Here is a 23,772-nt window from a genome sequence, read left to right on the forward strand (position 1 = left end):
CATACACACCACAACACACTCTCTTAATCCACATTTTTATTTTATATTCTACTTACTTTGGCACCAAATTATATTTTTGGAATCTATTTATACATCCTAGCGTCACAGCTTTCTCAGTGGTTTTTCACTATAAAATTGCACGCGTATACGTGTTTTCTTCCTTGCCGTTGAGATCGGATGTGTTATGCTTGATACTTTCACAGTTTTTACTTGCCGCATGTTAGTATACATTTTATAAATAAAAATGGGTATTTGAGACGAGAGCGTCTTGAATATCCGACGTTTTTATTTTAGTTTTTCCATGGAGTTCTGATCAGAGTGAAAAATGGAAAAATGTCAAGATTTTGTGTTAGATTCCTTTCTGGAGGAACTGGAAGTGTTTCGGTGGCGATTGTACATTGCAAAAGATGAAAGTACCGAGGAACGATCGAGTTTATTCGAGGAGGCATGTTCAAAACAAATCTCCGAACTATTCATTGAAGAATGTTTGATTGCTGGTTGTGACACAAATACGGTAAATAAATTATTTTTTTTGTCAATTTGAAAATTACTTTCGTTCGTAAAATCAACGTGACTAACATGTAATTCATGTGTGATTTATAGCTCAGCAATGAGGCGAAAATGATGGTGAAAAAATTGCTGCACAAAGGTGACATGCTACCGTCGATTCAGCGCGATGATGATAAGTTTTGGGATTTCAGTCGTCTTCGAATGTGTATATTATATGCAAACGAACGGTTCTTCATAAAGGGAATTCGCTTGATTGGACGTAAAAATCCAGCAAAACTGAAGGAAATCATTGAAAATAGCGGTGAACTGATCAACATAGCCGCATCGAATCATCTAACCCTGACCATTGAAACGTTGATATCGCTTGGTGGTAAAGTCGAATATGCAGCATTTCTATCGGCTTGTAAGACCGGATCATGGCAATCGTTGGAGACGCTATTACCACATCTGGATTTAGAAGAAAATAAACTGCCCTTGCTGCGGGAGCTCTACATTTCAGCTGCCTGTGCGGATGAGAAACAACGTGAAAGTTTTGAAAAATGTTACGACCTACTGTTGAACGAGAGCGATTTCGATGTAAGTTCCATGGATTCGCATGGTCGTTCGGCCATGTATTACGTGTCCAATTTACCAAAGAAAGTCGATCAATTCCTCGAAATGGGCACTTACATCGGAATGCAAAACGGATCCTCAACGCCGAACGTTTCGTTCATTGCACCAGCGGCACTGGAAGCCCATTTCAACAATTGCATAAATTTCGTGCAAAGCGAAGATAATAAGAAGGTGACGTACATCGAATTCGACTACAAGAACTTGATTGCACCGCGGAATGGCAATGATGACTTGACAATGCCGAACGAAATGACTGCCATTGAATTTATATCGCAATCAGTCGATTACAAGCACCTCTTGGTGCATCCGCTGATCTGGAGCTTTATATCGTTAAAATGGCGTCAATTGGCATTGATTCGGAATATTGACTGTGCACTGTACGTTCTGTTCGCCCTATCAAATTTGTGCTATGTTTTGGCACTTTATGGCGACGCACCAAAAGATATAACGGCCATTTTTTTCATCCTAACCGGAAACATGACGTTCTACGTAGCAATACGACGAATAGTTCACCTGCTGTTCTGCAACAATGAGTATCGCAAGAGTTTGATCAATTACTTCCATTGCTATCAAACGTTTCAGGTAATTGTTTCTGTGAGTTTGGTTCACTATCTGGAAGACATCAACCGTGTCATTCCGGCTATGTGTGTGTTGCTAATTACTTGTGAATTGTTTGTCCTGGCTGGATCGATATTTTGGACATTTTCTCTGTACTACATCATGTTCTTGAGTATTGCATGGAGCTCAATGAAGAGTTTAATGGTGTACATTGTCCTTCTTCCTTCGTTCATTATTTCCTACTGGCTAATGATAACCAACGATAAGCCAAAGACCCAAGAAGATACGTACAAGCATCAATTCTTCGATTATTTGCAACAAGCACTCATGGTTCCTAATTCTGAAGATAATATTGCCGACAGCCAATTGGAGCATTTTAAGATAAACTTTATCTCTCTAATTCGTAATTTCGTTGGAGACGAGGACGATCACGAAGATCACGACAATGTTCCCCATTCGATTGTTTCACTGATGAAAGCTGTTATCGGATGGCATCGGGACGTCGACGACAAAATTGCCAGCGTCGAGTGGACCTTCCTGGGACTACTTATAGTGCTGATCTCGTTGCTGTCCATTATCAACATGAATTTGGTGAACAGTCTTGCTGTTACCGGTACACAGGCTATCCAGTCCAAATCGGAATTGACTTGCTTGACACAGCGAGTCCTTCTGTTAGTCCAATACGAAGAAGCACTGACTAATCGAAGACATTGGTTTTGGTACGATAAGAATATGTAGTTATCCTCTGGAGCTGGCAAGGTGACAAATTGCATTCAGAATCGGCTGATTATATTTGATTGTAAAAACTAGAGGTAAGCGGGCATCCCTTTTCCGCTGCACATACACGGTCGTTTCCTGTCCGAAATTAGAAAATATACCCGTCCCTAAACTGCACCAGTTACTTTAGTGCTCGTTCCGTCCCTAGATTGTGCCCGTAATGTTTGTGCCCTGACCTGAATTGACCTGAAACATGATTTGACATGAAACATGATTTGAGATGAAACATGATTTGACATGAAATCAAATAACCTGACCAAAAAAATTAAATTAAAAAAACCTGAGCGTTTCAGGGCAGATGATTTCATGTTCAGGTCAGGTCAAATACGACCTGCTCCAAGCAACAGCTATAATAGAGTGTACAAGTGAGTGATTCTAAGTTTGTACTAAAATGACCCGTTCAGTATAAGTCCGTTTCCCCCGGACAATGGCCGAAAAAAAATCCCGCCTGCTCACCTCTAGTAAATACCTTTCGAAAATAATGTCATCCTGCTTCCTCTGGAGTGTGACCCTTCGACTGATAATAAATTCAAAAAAATTAATTTTCTCCTCAACCAATCAACAGGCAATTTTTCCAGAACACAATAGTTATGCAACTGTTCGACTTTCTCACACAGTTCGATGTATTGGAAAATGTGCGAGAGGATAACCATCGGAAAATTTACATTGGCCCGGGAAACGAGATACTCTATCACATCCAATCACAGTCAAATAGTGCGAAAAGTGGTGACGTTGGAATCATATCGAAGGTGTTGTTCAGCGCAAAGAAGGGAGAAATGGGACCGTACACGGACGGCAACGACGACAAGTCGCAGGGATGCGGTTCGAAACTTTGGAAGAAATGTGCCGGCATTTTCTTCAACAAAACGGATCGCATGAATCCGCAAATTGTGGAAAATGCCCGTAATGTTATTGACCGACGAAAAGATGACCAAAAAGAGAAGCTGGATATTGATACTTGCATACATCGAATTGAGAAATTGGAAACGGCCATTCTGAACCTGACAAAGCATTTGAGCGGAACTGTAAAATTAGAAAATTGAACCAATTAATTTACTTATCGATAATGACAATTTCCACGATTCTATCGAGTGAGTTAAAATATAGGGTAAAATCGAACCAAAAACTGAGTGAGTCATCCGTTCTTTTCTTCTTTCTTTTTCAGTACAAAATCCAATACAGCGAAGTCACAGCAATAAACTTTGGATTTTCAGTGAGGAATGTGCATGATTGTTGTTGCTTGCAAGGAATGATTTACGATAATTATATTTACATTTAAGATTTACTAATATAGGAGTGTTTACTGCCACAGGGACTATAAGTCGAGATAATAACGGCAATTACGAAATGTTTCAAAGCAAATGAGAAATTTCAATCGAAATAATTCATAAACTTATCCCAACGGATTATTTGTAATGTATCTCTCATGACTGTAAAGCGAGCTTCTAATCCAATTTGCACACAAATATACTTCATAAACCTACATAATAGTAGATTACGTCGTTGTTTGGGACTTTTTATTTCGCCAAGTGTGCGGGTGCCGAAGGCAAGGATGCAGTCATACAATGCCCACAAAAAAATCAAACGACGACGTAAGTGGTTTTACTTTACTAGTGAGGGAATATGGCCATTCCCTCACTAGTGAAAAGTCTTTCCCTCGCCCGTAAAGTAAAACGACATACTGTACTCGTGAATGAATTTGATATCTCGTATTACGATGAGTAAACGTACCTCGGGCTAACGCCCTCGGATACTTTTACTCATCTGGATACGAGATAACAAATTCCTTCACTTGTACAGTAATCTACTATTATTCACCAAGTAATCCTTCGGAAAATCGATGTTAACGCTAATGTCAATGTTCCGGTGGAGCTTTGAATGATTTATTTGTAGTTTTATAATGAAAAATCTCCATTTTCTAAACTGTAGAGTGCGCAAAAAAATGTGAAAGTGCTTTCGTCTATATCTAGCATCAAAATAATTTGTATTGACGAACGGGGTGGTCATTGTCAATTTTCTAAAAGACATTATTTCGAACCACTGATCGACATTTATAGTCCTGTACAATTATAACGTTTACATTAATTGCACGAGGATGAACTGTATAATTTGTATTTACTGGAGTGTTAAAATATTGGAACATTTTTACATTATTTTAAAAATTTCTTATGAAATAAATGCATTTTGCGGGAAATTATAAATAATGTCCGCATATTATTGGCTTTTTTCAGAAACCCCCTATTCCCCTGTTTGTAATTCACTTTTACTCAAAAACGTGAGGTAAAGTTAAATTTACTTCACGTAGCCAGAACTTTACCTCAATTTTTTGAATAATAGTATATTACTAGGGGGGTAATGAATATGTCGTATTACGATGAGTATCGGACTGAAGCCCTCGGTCGCTTTTACTCATCGTGATACGAGATATCACATTATTTCCAGTGTATTGTATTGGGTTTTATCTTACGAGGATGGTAAAGAGTATAAAGGTATAATGGGGCGAATGATGGAAATTTCACACAAGAAGTACCATTTTCATGATTTGCCCCATTGGTAAGTAATGTACCCAATTGATTTGATGGGAAAGAGTATTTATTTGATCTTTGAGTAAAATACCCAACTTAAGGCAATAGGACAAATGGTGGAAATGGCTGTTGTGTTTTAAGCGACCTCGACTTTAAGCGCCTCGGAATCGGTAAACTTCCCACAATTTTCATCATTTGTCGTATTGACATGTAATGCATCAATAATAGGTTACAGTTAGAGGCAGTGACGTTTCAGCATGAGTATGCTTCAGCTGATCCACACAAACAATCAAAAATGTTTATATGTTTTTATACGGTTTTGCCACTACCACACACGTACGGGTAGCATCTTCGACCGTATAAACAAGTACAAACAGTTTAGATTGCATGTGTGGATCAGCTGAATCAAGTTCATGATGAAATTTCACTGTCTATCTAACGAAATGTACATTTTCTAAGAGATTTTCAAAAACTCTTTTGTTTCTAATGTTTTATGGAATTATGGATTTAATAATGGTTAATTTGACTTTCGCTGAACAACTTTAGACTGTCCTCCACACCAAGATCATCGGACCAATCGAAAATGTTTGGAAAATCGTTTACACATAAATCATGCTCTGCTCTATATCTACTCAAAAATTGCTCGGGCGACATCCTAAAAACTTAAAATAAAAATAAAACTTTTTCGGAAAAGCAATCTCGGCCCTGATTGGCTGATCTCGGCCGGTTATTGAACACTACCTACCTTTTGAAATATAATTTTAAAATCGATCCATCCTAATAAACTCGGACTGTAACTTGATATCTCAAATCAGTAAAGATTGTGAGCTTCCCAGCCCAACTTACTTATCATGATACGTAACCAAAGGCCTCAAACTTTGGCAATAAAAAGGTGAATAAAATGCCATCTTATGCATCCGAGTGTGATGAAATGTAATTCACAAACGTAACATAGTTTTATACAAATAATTATTTCAAAATAAATGGAAAGATTTCTCGATTTTTCTTTTTATTTTCACAGAGTCTTCCTGTTTATTTTTAGTTTTAAGTGCAATTGGTTTCTTGTACAAATATTTTTCTTCTTTTGTTTTTTTCTTTCTTGTATGCTTCTCTTGAAATGCCCTAGTACATTTATAAGATTTTTTAAGGTAAACTAGTAATAGTACATTACTTATCAATGGGGTAAATGAGGGAAACGGTACTTCTTGTGTGAAATTTACCAATCGAGACGTAGCCGTGGTCGGTAAACACACAAGAAGTACCATTTCCATCATTTATCCCATTGTCAAGTAAGGTATTTTATTTAAAAACTTGAGGTAAAGTTTTGGCTCCGTGAAGCAAAGTTAACTTTTGAATAAATTAATTAACCAAAGGGTGAAAATGGAGACTGTATGGGTTTACATGTCTAAATCAAAAGTCTCCATTCACATCCCGAGTAAAATATTTAAAGTTTTTGTTTTGCTGATGCAATGGTGGCTTCAAGTAAAATATTTCCAGTTTTTCTTGGCGTTTCACAACGGCTATATACTTCGAAAATGAGAACGTTTTGTCCCTGAACGTCATCGAAAAAAAGTAATTAAATAATCAGCACAGCAGTCTACATTATTACTCATTAAAATGTTCATTTTTGTTCGATGAAATAAATTTTTTTTAACGATTTTTTTATCTGAAAATACACCATATGTAACAAATATGCTCATTGAAAAAGAAAAAGTTTATTTGACTATTATCCAAATGGAGGTGATTTTCCCGGATATTCATCATATATAAACCACATTATACTCTCGGCATTATATAAAATAAAATGTGAGTAAAGAGTCGCTGTCTGCCTTTGCATAATTACAATATTACTAAATTAACTAAAAATATATAAATACGTAGGTATGTACACCGAAAAGTATATATGGAATCAAAGAGATTATAATGTGCGTTGAACGTACATATAATAATAATATGGCTGATTCCATGATGCTTAAGGGGAAAAGAGCATAACGTAAGACGACATTTACTAAGACTAAGATCGTCTTATCAATCACCAAACCAACAAATCAGTAGATCTTAAGGGATCAATTTATTGGAAAGGTTTATGTTATGGAGTTTTTGTTTTCTTGAGTCCTCCTCAAATGGACCGATGCATCGGAAAATTAATCATGGATTCATATTTTTCTGTACAAGATCCCCCTTAAACGTTTTACATATATTCATCCTACGTTGATCGCGTGCTGGCATGGCGCATGCCTCTAATTGGTATACAGTTGATTTAACCAGTCTCATTTATCAAAATCAAATAATCGCACGTCTTTTACGTTTATACGCACACTATCAATCAACCAAAAAGAAAAGAAAAGAAAAATCGAATTAAATGAGTGAAAACAGTGCTACCATCCGTAGGACATTTTGTCCCAGACTTTTACTTCTACATGTCGCATATTTATTCTCTTTTATTAATATTATATAGAATCTATGCGTTGAATGTTTTGCTTTCGTCGTTGTAAATATTTTTCTTTTTTTAGTTGATCTTGCACATTTTTAAAAATAGATCACACGCAGAGAGTGTAGTTTTTTGTCGCTACATAACCCAGCGGCTGATTAAATATAGACAGGTCCCAAAATTTTCTATGTAAATCCGTTTTTAAAAGTTGTGTGTGAAATATTCGTAGTTTAGCTCTGAATAAAGTTGTCTTTGAACATTCGGTAGAGGAAATGATTTCCATTTTTTTTTTTGAAACTTTAATTACTCAACAAATTTTGGAAGTGTTCTGTGTCGTTAAGTGATTAATTACGTCGATTAACTGGCCAGTTTAAGTGTATTATGACAACAGGTTCATTGATTGTAATATAGCGCGTTGGTCACTCGTATCAAAATAGAATTTCGATAAAATTTTTTTTTTTGATCTACAATTATTCAAAATAAGTTTGTCCAATTAAATCATGCGCTAGTTTTTCCAATAAAGTTTAAATTCGGTTCAATTGTTAAATCAAAATTGGTGAAATTTTCTAAGTCAGTATTTACCAAAATATCATTCGGAAACTACGGATGAGTGGATAATCAATATAGATTTTCAACTCAACAAAAACAAAAGAAAAAGAAAAATCAAATCCGAGTGAAGGAGGATGATGTGTTAGTTTGAATTGACTCCTTAGTAATTAAGGAAATCGAAGTAATTTTATTTATATGACTTGAGTCATACACACGAAACTGATTCAAAACGGAAGTCGAACACATGTGAACGTTTGAAGCAACGACAAAATGGAGCTGCCGATCATTTTGTGTGTATTACTTCACATAACCTCATTTCATACGGTTTTTATGGGTATGTACACACATCAGCACATACAGAGAAGGAAATGCACCCTAAACATTTCAATCCAAAATTGTGGTTTGTGATAAAATAGTGCCTCATCCCGCAATGGCAACACATTATCAACGTATATCTTAAACATACAAAGCAGCAGTGATGTCAGAATTGCAAGTATTACATCTCGTCTTAGTTTTCTAGTTACTTGTTAGGCGTTGTAATGAATACTAATACCTCAGTGGTTAAATGTGGCTGACGCTGTATTTAAGAGCTTCGTATTCATATAACTGTTAGCAGGACCGTTAGAAAAAGCTTTATTGTCGGCGAATGTTTTGTATGTTTAAGATGACGTCAACTATTCCTTCTATAGTAGTTCTATATAACACTAGCCAATAAACAATCAACTCTTCTGTAGTCAATTCAATTAGATCTTGTAGACCGATCATGGGCGGTCGGTGTAACCATAATATCTGAAGTATCTATAAACATAGAATGTATGTTACATCCGCAAAAATATACTCCGTTAGCCTATTTTTCGGATTAATTCGACTGCAGCGCCATCTTTCAACGCATCTTTTTTCGAAACCCATTCGAACCAGGCAACGACAAATACATTCAAAAAAGGGACCGTCGATCAGTTAAAATCGTTTACGTGTTACGGCATGTTTCATTTTCATTTACATTTCCCAATCACGTAAAGTATTGTACTTACGAGGTTCCAAGTGGTTATTTGACAAGTGCTTGAATATACTATTATGCATTCGTTCTATGCATTTGTAATAGTAAGCATTTCACACCAAAATAAGAGTCTACCTATGAATTCAGGTCCCTCGTCAAATCGACTATTCCTGCCGTGGTTTAGTTATATTTATTTCCTTGCAAATAATATTAAGGAAGATATGCCGCTCTGCAATGCCAAAAAAGCGGTCCAGTAACTTTTCTGATTCGCACTTTCAACGTGCTTCATTTATCTCTCTGGGGCAAATCTGCGAGGGGGAAACAACAACGGAAAATCTTGTCCCACCATTCGCATTTGCATGTCGTTCGCTCATATTCTCCATTCATTCGATCATTGTTTCCCTCCAGTCGCCTGCCCACTGGAGTTAAAATAGCGTATGCACCTCTGTCTAAAATGTTTATTTTGAAGATTTGGAAGTTATCTACCGAGCCGAAGGTTCTACTAATAAATATTGAATGGCACTAAGGTATCATTCATAAAGTATGTCGAGTGTGACTATTTGCATCTCTTGCGGGACATACTTATAACGAAAACGATCCCTAACCCCTGAGCCTCGAATTTTCAAAACAAAAATAAATGGATGTCAAATCATGGTTTCAATTCGATTAAGAATATCCTTCAGATTAAAAAATTCCTTCATACACTCATGATTCCAACGTATTTTCTGATTTCCCTCATAGTAATAGTTCCCTCATAAATTTCGTTTATTAAATGAAAATCTACAATCTACACTTTCTAACTTTTTGCTAGATACGCGTACACGACCTACACCGAAATACTAAAACACAGAATCTAGATTTTCATTTGTGAGGCTAAATTGATGATACGCCTATCAACTGACACATTTGTCACGTTTTAATTTTAATATTTGTTGTACCGCAACTATTTCCTATAACACACAAACCACGCGTTTCGTCAACGCAGTTCAAGCATGAGTGGTCCTCTAAATAGAGTACTGAAACTTGACAGTGTATCAAACAAATTTTGGCCCTGAAAAAAAATGTGGAAAAGCTTTACATAGATAATTTGGTATCTGTCACTCATAGCACTTTTGCTTGAAGAGCATTCATTAAGTGCGGCATCGGCATATATGGTAGAAAGGTTCCCGCGAACATCCGATTTATATAGAAATTACCATTCTAACAGTGTGATCTCGCCGGTCTTTGAAGAATAAGAATCAGATTTTTCTCTGTAAGTTTTATTGATTAACGATTCGATACTATTCACTAAAGAAGTAAACAGAGCAAAATCTGGTTCTTGTTCCTCAAAGACAGCGGAGTTATCACTGTCATAATGTGAACTTCAGTACAAAAGTTTGAAATATCCGATTTCATGATTTGATCGCGCCAAGCTTTCTGGCGTCAAAGCAGGACATTTTTTAGGGAATTGAAATTCCCTAATTTCCTTAAAATTCCTGAAAATTGACAAATTTTATTTGTACGCAGTCTACCTCTATGTTTGTTCGTGAATTTTAAGAATGTTCATTCAAAGTTGTTTGACTTACATATGGTCAAAAACAGTTAAAAAATCCAGAAGTTCAATATGTGGCCTTGGAAGTAAATAAGTAAAAAAATGACTAAAAAAAGGAATTTTAGGGAATTGATTCCCTTAAAATAAGCCCTGAGTCAAGGCCGCAATAAACTTTCTGCTCTGCTATATAGTCCACTATATCATGTGAACTTTATGCCCAATTGAAGAAATTTTGTCGTCTTGAGATCCTAATTTTACGTGGACAAAGTTAAATGTCGATTTATTTCAATTTCATCTTCCTTTACACCCTTCGGCAAATGGTCCATTTAATATTTTGTCTCTGTGGGATCAGAACTACTAATTTATCACTCACCAATTTTTCGTATGCAGAATCAGTCTTTTTCTGTGCATATATTGCCCAATTGTAGCCCAATTGAAAAATCTTGATGATCAAATTGTATTTTTATTTTCTTTATTCTTCCAGCATCAGATGGAAATGACCAGTGAGTAATGTTGTCACAATTTTATGATTTCTATGTTATGAACACAATCGTTTATTGGTTTATTTTATTCAAAGATCTGGAGAGAACTCGCCATTACATGATGCGGTAGTCGATGGTAAATCTATGATAGCAGTTGTCTTAAATCGAAAATATTGTATCCTGTATCTCATTCTTACAGTGTAAATGAGAGAGGCTGTTCATGAACGATATCGTGTGTTTTAACAACTCTTTTCGACCCTCAACCGCCCTGACCACTAACCTGATTTTATGATTTCACTTTGTTGGTGTTTTTCACTGCATCATCCCAAGAAAAATTTCAAGTGATATCTTCAGAACAGAAGACGAAGTGGTTAATTAGCGTTCTATATTAAATGTAATTTGTAACACTGGAACCTCTGCAACTTGGTTGGTCTATCAAAGCAGTTCAAGTTGTTAATTCGGAAGACAAAAAAAACTTGGTTATTAAAAGCAGCGTTTCGTCCCTCTTCCCCTAATAAATGCAGACATCGTTCTGAACAGCCACTACTAAATTCAAATTTCGTTACCATTTTCGATTTAAGTCGACTGTAATTGAGCGAACAAATTCTCCAAATTCTCGGTAATTTTTAGATAATTTTCTGAATGTGAAGAAGCTGATAAGTAAGGGCGCTAATAAAAATGCAAAAAACCACTTTGATAGGACGCCACTTCATCTGGCAGCCGAAAGAGGTTAAAATTGTTTCATCTAGTTCCGTAACAAATGAACAACTGAACTCAAATCATTTTTCTTTTAAATAAAGGTTTTGGAAACATTGTCAGATTGCTTGTAGATAGTCACGCAGAAATTGATACTAAGGATATGTATGGCAAAATCCCACTATTTTTTGCCGCACAAAATGGTAAAAAAACTTTCATCCAAATCGATAGTCTCTAAACTCAGTTCTTTTCTGACAAATTAGGGCATGTGGAAGTCTTCAGAATGTTGTTGCAAGAGTACGAAGATAGGAAAATTGATTACCTTAACGCTACAGACATGATGGGAATGAGTTTACTTCATTATTCGGCTATGAATAAACAGCAGAATAACACCGAAATTCTTCGAATTTTATTACGGAAAGGCGTGACTGTTAATGCTGTAGCAAGAGACCATACAACACCACTCGTCTATGCTGCTACCACAGGTATGTAGTAAAGGAAAATTGACTTAGTTACATGCAAAGAGGCACCCGGATGTCCTTTGAAATACAATGAATGTCGGTAGACAATTTTTTGTTCTGATTTTATAAATTCTGAATTGTCAAAATTTTGAGTAAAACAACCAAGCCTCTGAGCTCCGCTGTCTTGTACCTGTGTAATTGATTAACAAAGTTTGCGAGATTGTATTTTAATTCATTTTAATAAAAATGGCATCAGGTAATCCCGACATGGTGCAATTGCTGCTAGATTCGGGAGCTGGTGTTAATGTGAATCTCAGAGACTCAACTGGGGATACTCCCATAATGTATGCTGCCTACGGATCAGGAGAAGGTAATAACAATTTGGACAACTTCACAGTAGCAGAACCACGACATAGTAAAATCTGGCAAGGCTTTACTATGTCTCGTGGCAGCACCAGTCCTAATTTCAATATTTCTTTTTGATAGATCGCCTAAAAGTTTTTCAACTCTTGTTGAAGAAGAACGCCGACGTGAATAACGTAAATAATCTTGGTGAAACGACTTTATTTTTCTTAGCTCGTTTTGGTGGTAAATATAAGCTCAGCACTGAGAGGTAGACCATTGTCAAATAACTCATTTTTTAGGCGACGATCCAAAGCTTGCTGAGTTTCTCATCCTAGGTGGTGCTCGCATTAACGATGCTAATAAGGTCGGTGAGACACCACTTCACTATGCAGCAAGATCTGGTAGCTCACAAAGATTTAAATTTTTTGATAAAAATTAATTTGAAAAATCCATGCCACTTCACCTGTAGGCTATGTACAAATTGGCGAAAGTTTCATCAAAAATAATGCCAACATAAATGCAAAAACCTTGGAGAGTCAGACACCACTCCACTATGCAGTAAAATTTGGTTAGTAACACTGCAGATACTAGTTGTCGAGCAGCGATTACTATCTAACGTATAATTTCAGGTCAATTTGAATTTGCCGAGTTGCTCATTAATAACGGTGCTAATACCAATGTGGCAGATGAAAACCATTATACACCGCTGCATTATGCTGTAAATGCCGGTAAATTGAATCAAAAAAGTTAAGGAAACGGTCAGAGTTTAAGGATACAATCCTTTCACAACCACTGGGCTTCCTAATCATTTATAGCACATTCTGCCATTTCTAAATCTAACTCTTTTACAACCAGAACTAGGACATCCAAAAATACTCGAATTGTTGACCAATGGCGTCGATATAAATGATGCCAAAAAGGACGGGAAGTCGTTGCTTCATTTGTCAATCGAAAAGGGTATTGTCCATTAATTCGGTCGCATCCTGAAGGAACAATCAAAACCAACATCTGTTCAATTTTTCTAGGTGGAGACATGGACACTTTTAAGTGGCTGCTCGAGAAAGGCGCCAGCGTAAAGGCCACCGACAGAGACGGTCGTTCGATTCTTCATGCGGCTGCTAACTATGGTTGGTAGATACAATATCTCTCAAACAAGATTAAGTCCCAACTAACTTCAACTTCGAATTAAAAGGTCGCACAGATATCGTAGAATGGTTAATTCAGAACCACCATCCCATAGACGAGATTATTAACAAACCGGACAACTATGGAAATACTCCACTTCATTACGCGATACGCGGAAGTAAGAACAGTGATAGAACCACTTAAATTCTACGGTTTCTTAGTTTAATGATAAATCCACAGGCCATTACGAACTGACCAAGATTTTGCTTATCAATCGGTCCGAGGTCAATGCCATGAACAATGATTTTGAATTTCCTATGCACTTGGCTGCACTTTCAGGTGAATTTTCTAACTTCCCATACAGACATCTCTCCTCTGACTAAATTCAGTTGCTGAATCACAGGGAATGAGAACGTCGTAAAGCTTTTGAACAAATACGATGCAACGGTGAACGTGCGAAATCGATTTTATTGGACGCCGCTGTTTTATTCGGTTGTTAGCGGAAACGAGAAAGTGGTGACAGTCTTAATCAAACATGAAGACGAGGATTTCAGTCTTAATGATATGGATGCCCAAGGAAAAACGGTTGTTCATATTTGCGCTAAAAGTGGTAAGTATTGGACCGATGGAAAACCTGTGCTGAATTTGCAGATCTTCAGATACAGACAAGTGAGAATTCACTTGACCCAATTGTTTTGTAGGTTCTGTGAATATTGGAAAGATTTTGCATTCCTATGGCGCGAACGTGAGTGCCATTGACGAGAAAGGTCGTACACCACTACATGTAGCCGCGAAATGGGGTCAGCTTTGCTATTTCCTTTGATTTCATTTCACGTCCCAATTTAACAAAATTCCATTTCACATTTAAGGTAATTCGGATTTCGTTGCATGGTTGATCAATTTACAGACGGACGTACATAACCAACAAAACCGTGAAATCGGTGGAATCGATGTTAATGACAAGAATGGAGATACTCCCCTTCATCTGGCCACCCGTTATGGTAATAATTTCATTGTTTTGACTGAACGAAGGAACGAATTGGAAAGTATTAATCGGCCCGTATTTAGGTCACGAGAAAACAGCTAGTGTGCTGATACAGAAAGGAAGTGATGTAAACAAGAAGAACAAAAACCAAAGCACACCGCTCCATTATGCTGCCGAAAACGGTAATTTATTCTCACTAAAGGAATAACATTCGACGTGAGGGCATCAGCAATACAAATTTTGAACTCTTCCCTTAATTCGAACAAAACTTTTTAACACGGAAAAAGTGATCAGAAAAAGAACCACGAGCCACGATTTTTCCTAGTGTTTCTTCTGAACGATACCCAAAACTTTACCGATACTAGAACCAACATTAAGGTAGTCAATTTGACTAACATGAAATCCGCTGGAAATTCATTTTCCAACAATTTTTCCATGACAGTCATCCTACGACCGAGTAGCCCGACCTGGTCTCATTTCGAGGATCATATCTCCTAATACACTCAACCGATTTTCATAAACTTTGATTTCCCTACTTGGTATGATTGATACCTTTCATAATTCGTCAAAGGTAACGTCCTCGAACATTTACTGTGGAAGCTATACTCTCAAAACCGTACCCGAGCCTCAAAACATAACAACTTCGGAAAATCTTTACCAATTTCTGATTCTGCCTGCAGTTAAGGTTAAATGTTTCATGTTTTCATGTTTCCGACACCCTTAGCATGTAAAATCCACTACATAACTCGGGATAAAAAGATGAAAAGTCTTGTTTTCGTTTGTTTATTGACCTCGTCCACGCCTCGTATCAACAAAATACACACGCAAGCTCGACTTTTCAACTTTTTATCCCCAGTCATGTTATAGTTATTTACATGCTACATGCGTCGAAAACCGTACTTTTCATGTTTTAAGCACATCTTTCGACGCCCTCAGCATGTAAAATCCATTACATAACTCGGGATAAAAATGAAAAGTTTCGTTTTCGTGTGTTTATTGACCTCGGCTTCGCCCCGGATCAACAAAATTCACACGAAAACTCTACTTTTCATCTTTTTATCCCTAGTTATGTAAAATACTATTACAAAACAAGGGATAAAGAGATGAAAAGAAGGTCAACAAACACACTAAAACGGGGCTTTTCATTTTTATCCCGAGTTATGTAATGGATTTTGTGCCATCGAGAATTGAAACACGACTCATTTCCACATCGATAACTAGATTGAAGTGTCCAATATTTACCAGTTTGATGGGATATTTCAACACTCCAAGAAGTGTTGATATGGAATTTGTATGAGTTATTACAGCATTTGTTTTAGAAAATGCAAAGCAATCTAATCGATCAAATTTGAAGAGTCATTGTTTACAATGAAAATTATGATTTTTTGTGCTTTTGTCTATTTCAATTCACGGTTGATATTGTAATAAGGTTTTTTCAGAACATGACCCAATTTTCCTCGCTCCGCTCGTACTTGGATCTAGTGCTGAAAAAAACAACATTACAATACTAAGTAATGAAAACTTGTACCACTACTTACTGTTACATGGTTTTGAAACCTAGACCAATTTTCATGTTTTCCCAAGGTGTGTAATGAGCCACTTTCGACCCTAGGGAAAAAAAGCATGTAAAATACTATTGAGACCTTTCAAGACTGTTCCGTTAACGAAATGTGGTAATTTTAATTGACTACCAAATGTTACGTAGGGAAGAATGTATCTTCGAGCTAGAATGTCAAGAGGCATTGTTGTACCGCTGCTTTTAGAAAAATCCGTTTATGGTTACATCATAGAGAACATATCTTCTTTGTCGATGCACTTCAATCACTACAATCAATAAATACAATCATTGGTTAATATACGTTATACGCACAAAACTTATTCGAGACAGAAAGCTCCAGTACCTTTCTCTTCTCCAAAGGAACATATTGATTTACGTTACATTTTCAATTTATCGACCATTTTATCTAAAATTTAGGTTACGTAAATATTGCAAAAACGCTGCTGATGCATGGAGCAAAAATCAATGCAAAGACTAGCAATAACGAAACAGCCATCCTGTTAGCTATTGAAAATGGTATTTTAGCATCACGAGGCTATATGATTTTCGCTTTAAAACTTTTTTATATATCAGGCAAACCGGATGTTGTCGATGAACTCCTTAGGAACAAAGCTGACACGAATGTACACGATGACGATGAAAAAACGCTATTAGAAGTAGCAAAGCAACAAAGTAATTATTCATGCTAATTCATAGCATCGCACGAAAGAGACGTTCAGAGGGCGTTTTTTATTGGAAAACTTATCGCCCGAAAATGTCGCATGGGTGTGCTGAGTTATTATATTCCGGTGTACGAAATTGTGGAGATTTTACGGATGTCAATTATCAAGTGTACAATGCTGAGAAACGGATTTCTGATTGAATTCAAGAATTCAACGCCCACTGAACGACCTCTTTCGTAATGACTGTTTTGCCAATTATATTTGCAATTAAAGTTTCTCTTTTTTTATTCAGAGAACGAGGAGACCGTTAACCTTCTGACCAAACATGACGTTCGGAGTAATTTAAATCAGTTCCTATAGCGAACACTAATTTTTCATACCCAACCTTGTCTTTCGTTTTAGAAAAAGAAGAAGCGCTCATCTTCCACATTTTCATAGTCTTAATTATGATATTACTCGTTCCGCTGGTGATCTTTATCGTGCTGTTTTTCCATAAACTGTGCCGAAAAGAAGCCACCGATGGCGACACTGTTTTGAAATTGACCGATCTGCTGGAACGGTACATGTTCCCGCAGAATCAAGTGATGTTGAGCACGCGTATCGGTAAAGGCGTGTTTGGCACCATTTACAAGGGATACGCTCATAAAATTCTACACCATGAGAATGAGACGCTGGTTGCTGTTAAAGAAGTGAAATCAAGCGGAAAAGAGGCAGACAGTCATACTGAGGCACAGAAGGTTATATATATGACGCAAAAACCTACCTTACTACTAGCAGCGGCAGAGCTATAATGGCGATCTATCTGTTTCACATTTCCAGATGCTGTCTTTGGGATCGGAATTGAAGCTGTTGATGCAGTGCGGAGGACATTTAAATTTGGTCAATTTGCTGGGAATTGTCGCCGAAAATATTGCTAAACGTAAGTGGAAGAAGAAGTAAAAGATCGAATTTATTGCTCCGTAAATATTTCACATTTCGTCAACCAGCCGGAAAACTGTGTAAGGCCCTCAAGGCACCATAAAATTGTAGTTTTTCTTCTGTATAAGACAAAGAACTATCTGTTACCGTTCTAATTCATTTATCAACGGTAGTTCACGCACAAATTAATTTTACATTATGTTTATCACTGAATGACCTTCACTAGTCGTCACCCATTAAATCGCTATTATTATTAGATTTTAAAAAAATGTGTGAAAGTTAACGTGAATAATAATGTACGGTTGGTTGATGATGTCACTAAAGGTGATCGACTCACATCTTGAGTTTAAATCTGTGTGGTGTCGGGTTTTCTCTTGAAATGTAATTAGTTATTGGGTGACGTGTTACATTTCAGATATTTTTTTTTTGCATCGAGACAACGTACGCCTGATTAAGTTCAGGTTGAGCTTGAACCTGAATTTTCGATTTTGGATTCGACTTATACCTGACTTCAATCTGGAGTGGTTGGACTCGAATATGACCTGTACCTGAATTTTCAATAACAGGCTCAGCCCGAACCTGACTAGAAACTGAATTTTGATTTCTGGTTTGAGCCTAGCCTGACATGAACCTAAAAGTCTTGAGATCGTATCATTTCGGGATCGGGCAACCTGAAATTTTAAGTGGAAAACCCAGATTAAACCATGACTCAGATCAGGTTCGGGTCGAACCCAAAATTGGACATTTTGGTCGAACCTGAAATCATAATTGGTTTGGTTTAAAATCAGGTTCGGGTTTCGGTCAGATCGAACTCGACTCGTTCCGAGCATTTCGAACTCTTTAGGATGGGCTAGAAATTCGGTCGACTTTATTGCCAACATATTTTTTACCCTTTCAAAATTTCATTTTTATGGCAGATGAGCTAATGGTAATAATGGAATACTGTCGATACGGGAATTTAAAAGATGTACTGGAAAAGCATCGGCAAAACGTTAAAAATCAAAATACCGACAGCAACGCAATGCAGGTGTCGAAGAGTAGAATTGCCGCTACAGCCATTTCGGTGACACGGAACAATTTATCGTCTTGGTCATATCAAGTAGCTCAAGGGATGCATTTCTTGTCCGCACAAAAAATTGTGCATGCAAATTTAGCGGCTCGTTCAATTTTCCTTGCGGATGGAAACATTGCGAAAATCAGCGATTTTGGATTAGCGCGTGCAATGTATAAAGCAGACGCATACATTGCCGAAAAAGAGGTAAATTTCCGGTGATGAAAAGTATACAAACGAAATTCTGACATTAAACCTCCTTACTTTTACAAATAAAATAAAATAAAAAAAAAAAATCTGCAGAGCAAACTCGAATACCAATGGCTGTCCATCGAATCAATGCAGAACAGAATATTAACATCGAAGTCCGACGTTTGGTCGTTCGGTGTTTTACTGTGGGAAATTTTCTCATTCGGTGAGACACCATATCAAGACATCGAAATTTATCAGCTAAAAAGACACATCCAAAATGGGCATACTTTGGAAAAGCCAGCTTATGCCAACGACAATATGTGCGTATCGTTCAAATATTTTTATTAGCCAAATCGCTTGGGCTTCTGGTAAGAACGAAAGCGCATTTTCAAAGGCTGAAATTAGGCGAAAGTTAGACTTAAAGAAAAGATTCGACTTCAATAACGTGACGCTAGAAGCCCAAGTGCAATAATATAATGCCTATTGGGGAAGAATGAATTTTCATGATTGTGATCCTTGAAAATGTTTTTCAGGTACGAAATAATGCAACAATGTTGGCGCCGAAATCCTGAATCGCGTCCATCATTTGATTCATTGGAGAAATGGCTTTCTCGATTACTTTAAAATTTAAATTGTAAATTTGTACTTAATCTACGTTTGATACATACATATTTCTACTGATCGTTTTTTAAAATTAAATTTGGCATTTTTGTGTTGGTTAGTATACAGTCGTCGCTATTGAAGTGCATTCGTTTCATTTATTTCTTTTTATTTAATTTATTTTCGTTTTTTTTACTTTATTTGTAGTTATTTATTTATTTAAAACCCGTTGAAATGCATCTAGTAATTTTAATAAAACTTGAACTTTGACCTTTTGTAAAAATCTTTTAATAAAATGTATCAATTTGATGTGGACCAACCTGATCGAAATACTCTAAGCATTTTCCATTGATAACACTAGGCAACAATTTAAAACTTTACGAATGCACGGAAGAGGTGGCATTGATAGCCGTGAAGTATCGTCAAAGTCAAATTGCCAAGATTATCCATTTTTGGTTGATTTGTTAAATCACCAAGAAAAATCGCCAAAGTGTCAAGAAACGCCAAGAAAAATTACCAGAGTGTGAAGTAACGTTATAAGGACTAATTCTAAATTCTTTATGTTTCTTGGAGTTTCTTCACACTTTGGCGATTTTTCTTGGCATTTCTTCACGTGGCGATTTTTCTTGTTGATTCAAAAAAAAAAACAACCAAATCGCTATAGTGTGAAGAAAGTCCATGAAAAATTGTCAGAGTGTGAAGTAACGTCACGAAGAATGGTCAGAGTGTAAAGAAACGCCAAAGTGAAAAATAGGTTATCTTTAACTACTCTTCGTCTATCGGATCGTTACCTTTCGTAAAAGGAAGAATTCCCTAGGATCGAAAAAGATACTTTTACAGTCGGAGAAAGATAGATTTCGGGATTTTAAGAAACATCATTGTTTTCATCGTTCTTCTGTATTCTTCTGTAACCAGCACATGAAAAGTGAACGCATCCTAAACTCTCTTTTGAAAAAGGATTACATAAGATCGAAAATAACGCCTTTGCCTTACTTTTCGAAAAAGGTTGCATTTGCTAGGATCGAACATAATGCCTCTGTGTTGCCGTTCATAAACGTATAGTTTCCTTAACCAAACTCCTTTTCGTAGAAGGATCGATTCGAGTCATTAGCATCGAACAGAACGCCTTTGCGCTATCTTTCGTAAAAGGATAAGTTCCCTGAAATCGAAAAAAGATCATCAAAATTTTTGGTTCATTTGTTACATCACCAAGAATCGCCAGAGTGTGAAAAGACGCCAAAGTGTGAAGAAACGCCATAAAGACAATTTCATTTATTTCCAAAACACCGCGTAGCACCAGTATGCGTCACAATTCTAAGGAGCTACAAATTTACTATTCTTTGTGTCTCTCGGCAATCTGACGATTTTCTTAATTTTTTTTTGGCGATTTGACTTTGGCGTTTCTTCACGGGAATGTGACATTGTGTGTTAGTTTGTGCATTGGAAGTTCTACAGAACAGAATTAAGCTACAACAACTTCAACAAAGGTACATTATGTATGTGTCCGACATTAATTGTAGTTTTTCTAGTGGCTCATCCATCGACTTGTCTAGTAAAATTTTTGTATGGAAAAAACTCACTGTTTAAGATTTGCTGTCTTCGTAGAACATAGAATCTTACTGCAATTCCTGGTATACTCTATCATTTGAAGTAATCTTACTCCTGTAAAATGTGTCGTGTTTTCGCAATAACTTTGATTGCCTACTAGGCCACTGTTACACAACGTCTCCAACAGAAGCGTCATCGAAACAGCAAGAATCAGCAAAAACTTCCCGTAAATTTAATGGCAACGTTAACTTGCACGTTGGAACTATAGAAATTTCATGTTGTGTGTATCTCAGAATCTATCTCATGAGCTCAGTTGATGGGATACACGAGAACACGAGAGCAATTTTGTGTTGAAGCGATTGGCAATTATGATGTGTTCGAGGATGCGTCTTCCATTGTTTAGCCTGTGATGAATATGTGATCACAATGGAAAGCGATCTCATCAACTGCAAATTACTCGTGTGAACGCATTTGTTCGTTTTAGTCAGTGGGATACTAAAACGGACAAATGCGTACTTCTGCTGAAAAGCACTACCGTAAGCACTACTGAAAATGGAATCGAACCACATAATTCTGTGTGCACAATTCATTGATATTGAAATTGAATTCTTTCGATTCAATGAACTGTTGAAGGTTCTGTTCTGATCGAAGAATGAAACTAATAACTACTACAACTATGACATTGTCGAGTCGAGTTAAAGTCTATTTACTCTCAAATTACACAATCGAATGAGCGTTACAGATAACCAAATTTGGGTACTTCACGATCCAGTCGAGTTTGTTTGGTTTTGGATTTCCTTGTTGCAGCACAGCTAAGTATGTACTGTGTACTCGGTTGTAAGCACCAAAATGACAGGACTGATTTTAGGCCAATGGGTACGATGGCGCGAACTCGTTCATTTTCTGAAAAACGTGCAGCTGCATTCGGACCGATGAATTGGCAAAATTTCTGATATTTGAAAATAGACGACCAAGTTTTCAATTCGTGAACCTCGTTATCAAACCTCACTATGAATGACGGATTCCATCCATCCTGAAGGGGGTAAAAATACACTTAGTTTGTCGTTTAATTCGTCTCGTAGGTTGTTGCTTACCTCGACATATTTCAAGACTTCACGTAGGCTTGAATTTTGCAATTTATGTTTGCCGCTGTTTCGATCATTTATGATGTCCGTAATAGCAACACAGGTGTCCGACATATTTTGCTTAAAATATTTACTTTGCCGGAGACGTCCCAGTTCAATTATTAACGAAATCAGTTGACCACAAGCTATACGAATTTCAGCGTTTGAATCATTAATCATCAGTTCAGTCAATTCGTCAATTATTTTGTCTCTGACAAGAATGCAAACATCCTCCAGAGAGCATAGTGTTAATAGTAATCCCCAACCTTCTAACGCTTTCGTGCGTAGATTGGTTAACAGCTTGTGGGTGCTGTTTTCCTTCAATGTCTTATGATGTTTCGATTGGGTTCCAGAGAAAATTTGCCGGAACAGGTTCATTTTAGGTTCAAGGAACATACGATTATCGTGTTCATTGTCAACTAATTCAATAAATGCTAAAGCTGTACAAATCAGCGCGCTAGTCGAAATAAATGTAGACGAGTGTTGAAAACATTTGACAAATGCATTCGTGACCTCACAGCAAAAACGTTCATCTAGTCCTAATTGAAAAACAGTTAATGTTGCCAACCGCACAGCTATTAATTGCTCAACAAAATGTAAATTCGATGCCGATCCGTCTTATATAAAAATGAAAGAATCCCGACCGCGTGCAATACAGCAAATCGAGTTGAGAATCTTACATATTCGTCATTCAAGGCAGCTATCAATGATTCGTAAAAATCGAATCGACGACTATCAGGCAATTGAATTGCTACTATTGTCGCTGCCGCATCTATTTCACAAAGAATATTGTTTCCCAGTGCGTTTCGTATAATGTTAATCAGTCTGTCGTCATGTCTATGTAAAAAGTCAGGATTATGTGTTTGCTGCAACTGAGTGCAAATGTTTGTTAATGCCTTGAAACGTATCTGATAGGATTTGCTATTGCATTCATCAAATGCATCCAACATAATCTTGTCAGACGTTCTTGCATCGACTGGAAATGTTTTGACTTTATTAGCACGGTGTGCTTCATCGCAATGCGAGAATCCAGTATGCTCTTCGGAAAACTGTTCCGATATATCTCTATGGACTTGAGCTCCATCTGCAATAAACAAATTTGCAGATTGTATTGTTAAACCATCACTTTTTTCACTACATCAACAGAATTACATTTTCCTTTGTTCACTCGAATATATTCACCCTTCCCTCTGTGTTTCGGCATTTTACAGGCTTACAAATTATCACAGTTCGTTGTTAGTATCACAGATTAACAAAGTTAACAATCACGAACGAGTGGTCACAAATGTTACTACCGATCTGTGACTGCTCTCCGAATCGTCCGCAACTAACTGCAACGTGAGTACAAAAAACATTTGAGTTTATGTATAATTCTCTGTCGCTAAATTTCGTTTGTATGTTCAATCAATGAAGGTAGGTCTTTTGAATCATCAGTGTGTATATAGAAGTTGTTTTCACATTATTATGAAATTGCAGTTGTGTTTTGTAGCTTGGATTAAGATACGAAAAATCGGTTATTGTGGGTGGTATCCTTT

The 23,772-nt window shown here is 36.8% G+C and overlaps 3 protein-coding genes and 1 long non-coding RNA gene across 5 annotated transcripts; 2 read left to right on the forward strand and 2 right to left on the reverse strand.

Annotated features, from left to right (window-relative positions):
- The first annotated feature begins 225 nt into the window (after positions 1-225).
- On the forward strand, positions 226-6,350 carry LOC119069529 (transient receptor potential cation channel protein painless-like). The gene is made up of 5 exons (XM_037173604.1): positions 226-514; positions 604-2,399; positions 3,023-3,548; positions 3,623-4,278; positions 6,321-6,350. Exons 1-3 carry the CDS (start codon positions 326-328, stop codon positions 3,498-3,500), a joined length of 2,463 nt encoding a protein of 820 aa, XP_037029499.1. The 5' UTR covers positions 226-325; the 3' UTR covers positions 3,501-3,548; positions 3,623-4,278; positions 6,321-6,350.
- LOC119069535 lies at positions 2,991-20,463 on the reverse strand. The gene is made up of 3 exons (XR_005086350.1): positions 20,398-20,463; positions 16,336-16,337; positions 2,991-3,003 (listed from the first exon to the last, which is right to left on the reverse strand). It is a non-coding gene; the product is annotated as an uncharacterized LOC119069535 (long non-coding RNA).
- Positions 7,282-19,854, forward strand: LOC119069526 (ankyrin-1-like). The gene is made up of 27 exons (XM_037173600.1): positions 7,282-8,296; positions 10,975-10,993; positions 11,068-11,108; positions 11,603-11,701; positions 11,773-11,871; positions 11,932-12,153; positions 12,386-12,499; positions 12,616-12,717; positions 12,774-12,875; positions 12,944-13,042; positions 13,104-13,202; positions 13,330-13,431; positions 13,500-13,601; positions 13,667-13,777; positions 13,840-13,938; positions 14,003-14,209; positions 14,301-14,399; positions 14,469-14,600; positions 14,668-14,766; positions 16,560-16,658; positions 16,716-16,814; positions 17,097-17,141; positions 17,207-17,541; positions 17,624-17,723; positions 18,640-18,980; positions 19,077-19,285; positions 19,499-19,854. The coding sequence occupies exons 1-27, from the start codon at positions 8,233-8,235 to the stop codon at positions 19,587-19,589; spliced, it is 3,330 nt and encodes a 1,109-aa protein (XP_037029495.1). The 5' UTR covers positions 7,282-8,232; the 3' UTR covers positions 19,590-19,854.
- Positions 20,464-21,720: 1,257 nt separating the features above from the next.
- LOC119069536 (interferon-related developmental regulator 2-like) lies at positions 21,721-23,553 on the reverse strand. 2 transcript variants are annotated; one of them, XR_005086351.1, is made up of 3 exons: positions 23,390-23,553; positions 22,208-23,321; positions 21,721-22,146 (listed from the first exon to the last, which is right to left on the reverse strand). XR_005086351.1 is itself a non-coding variant. In XM_037173612.1 (2 exons), exons 1-2 carry the CDS (start codon positions 22,631-22,633, stop codon positions 21,850-21,852), a joined length of 723 nt encoding a protein of 240 aa, XP_037029507.1. In that variant the 5' UTR covers positions 22,634-22,838; the 3' UTR covers positions 21,721-21,849. The 2 variants fall into 2 exon arrangements, 1 of the variants encoding a protein (XP_037029507.1); XM_037173612.1 differs by lacking the exon at positions 23,390-23,553 and having other exon boundaries at positions 22,208-22,838.
- Positions 23,554-23,772: the final 219 nt, after the last annotated feature.

Source organism: Bradysia coprophila (assembly GCF_014529535.1).
Source record: "Bradysia coprophila strain Holo2 chromosome X unlocalized genomic scaffold, BU_Bcop_v1 contig_35, whole genome shotgun sequence".
NCBI lineage: Eukaryota > Metazoa > Arthropoda > Insecta > Diptera > Sciaridae > Bradysia > Bradysia coprophila.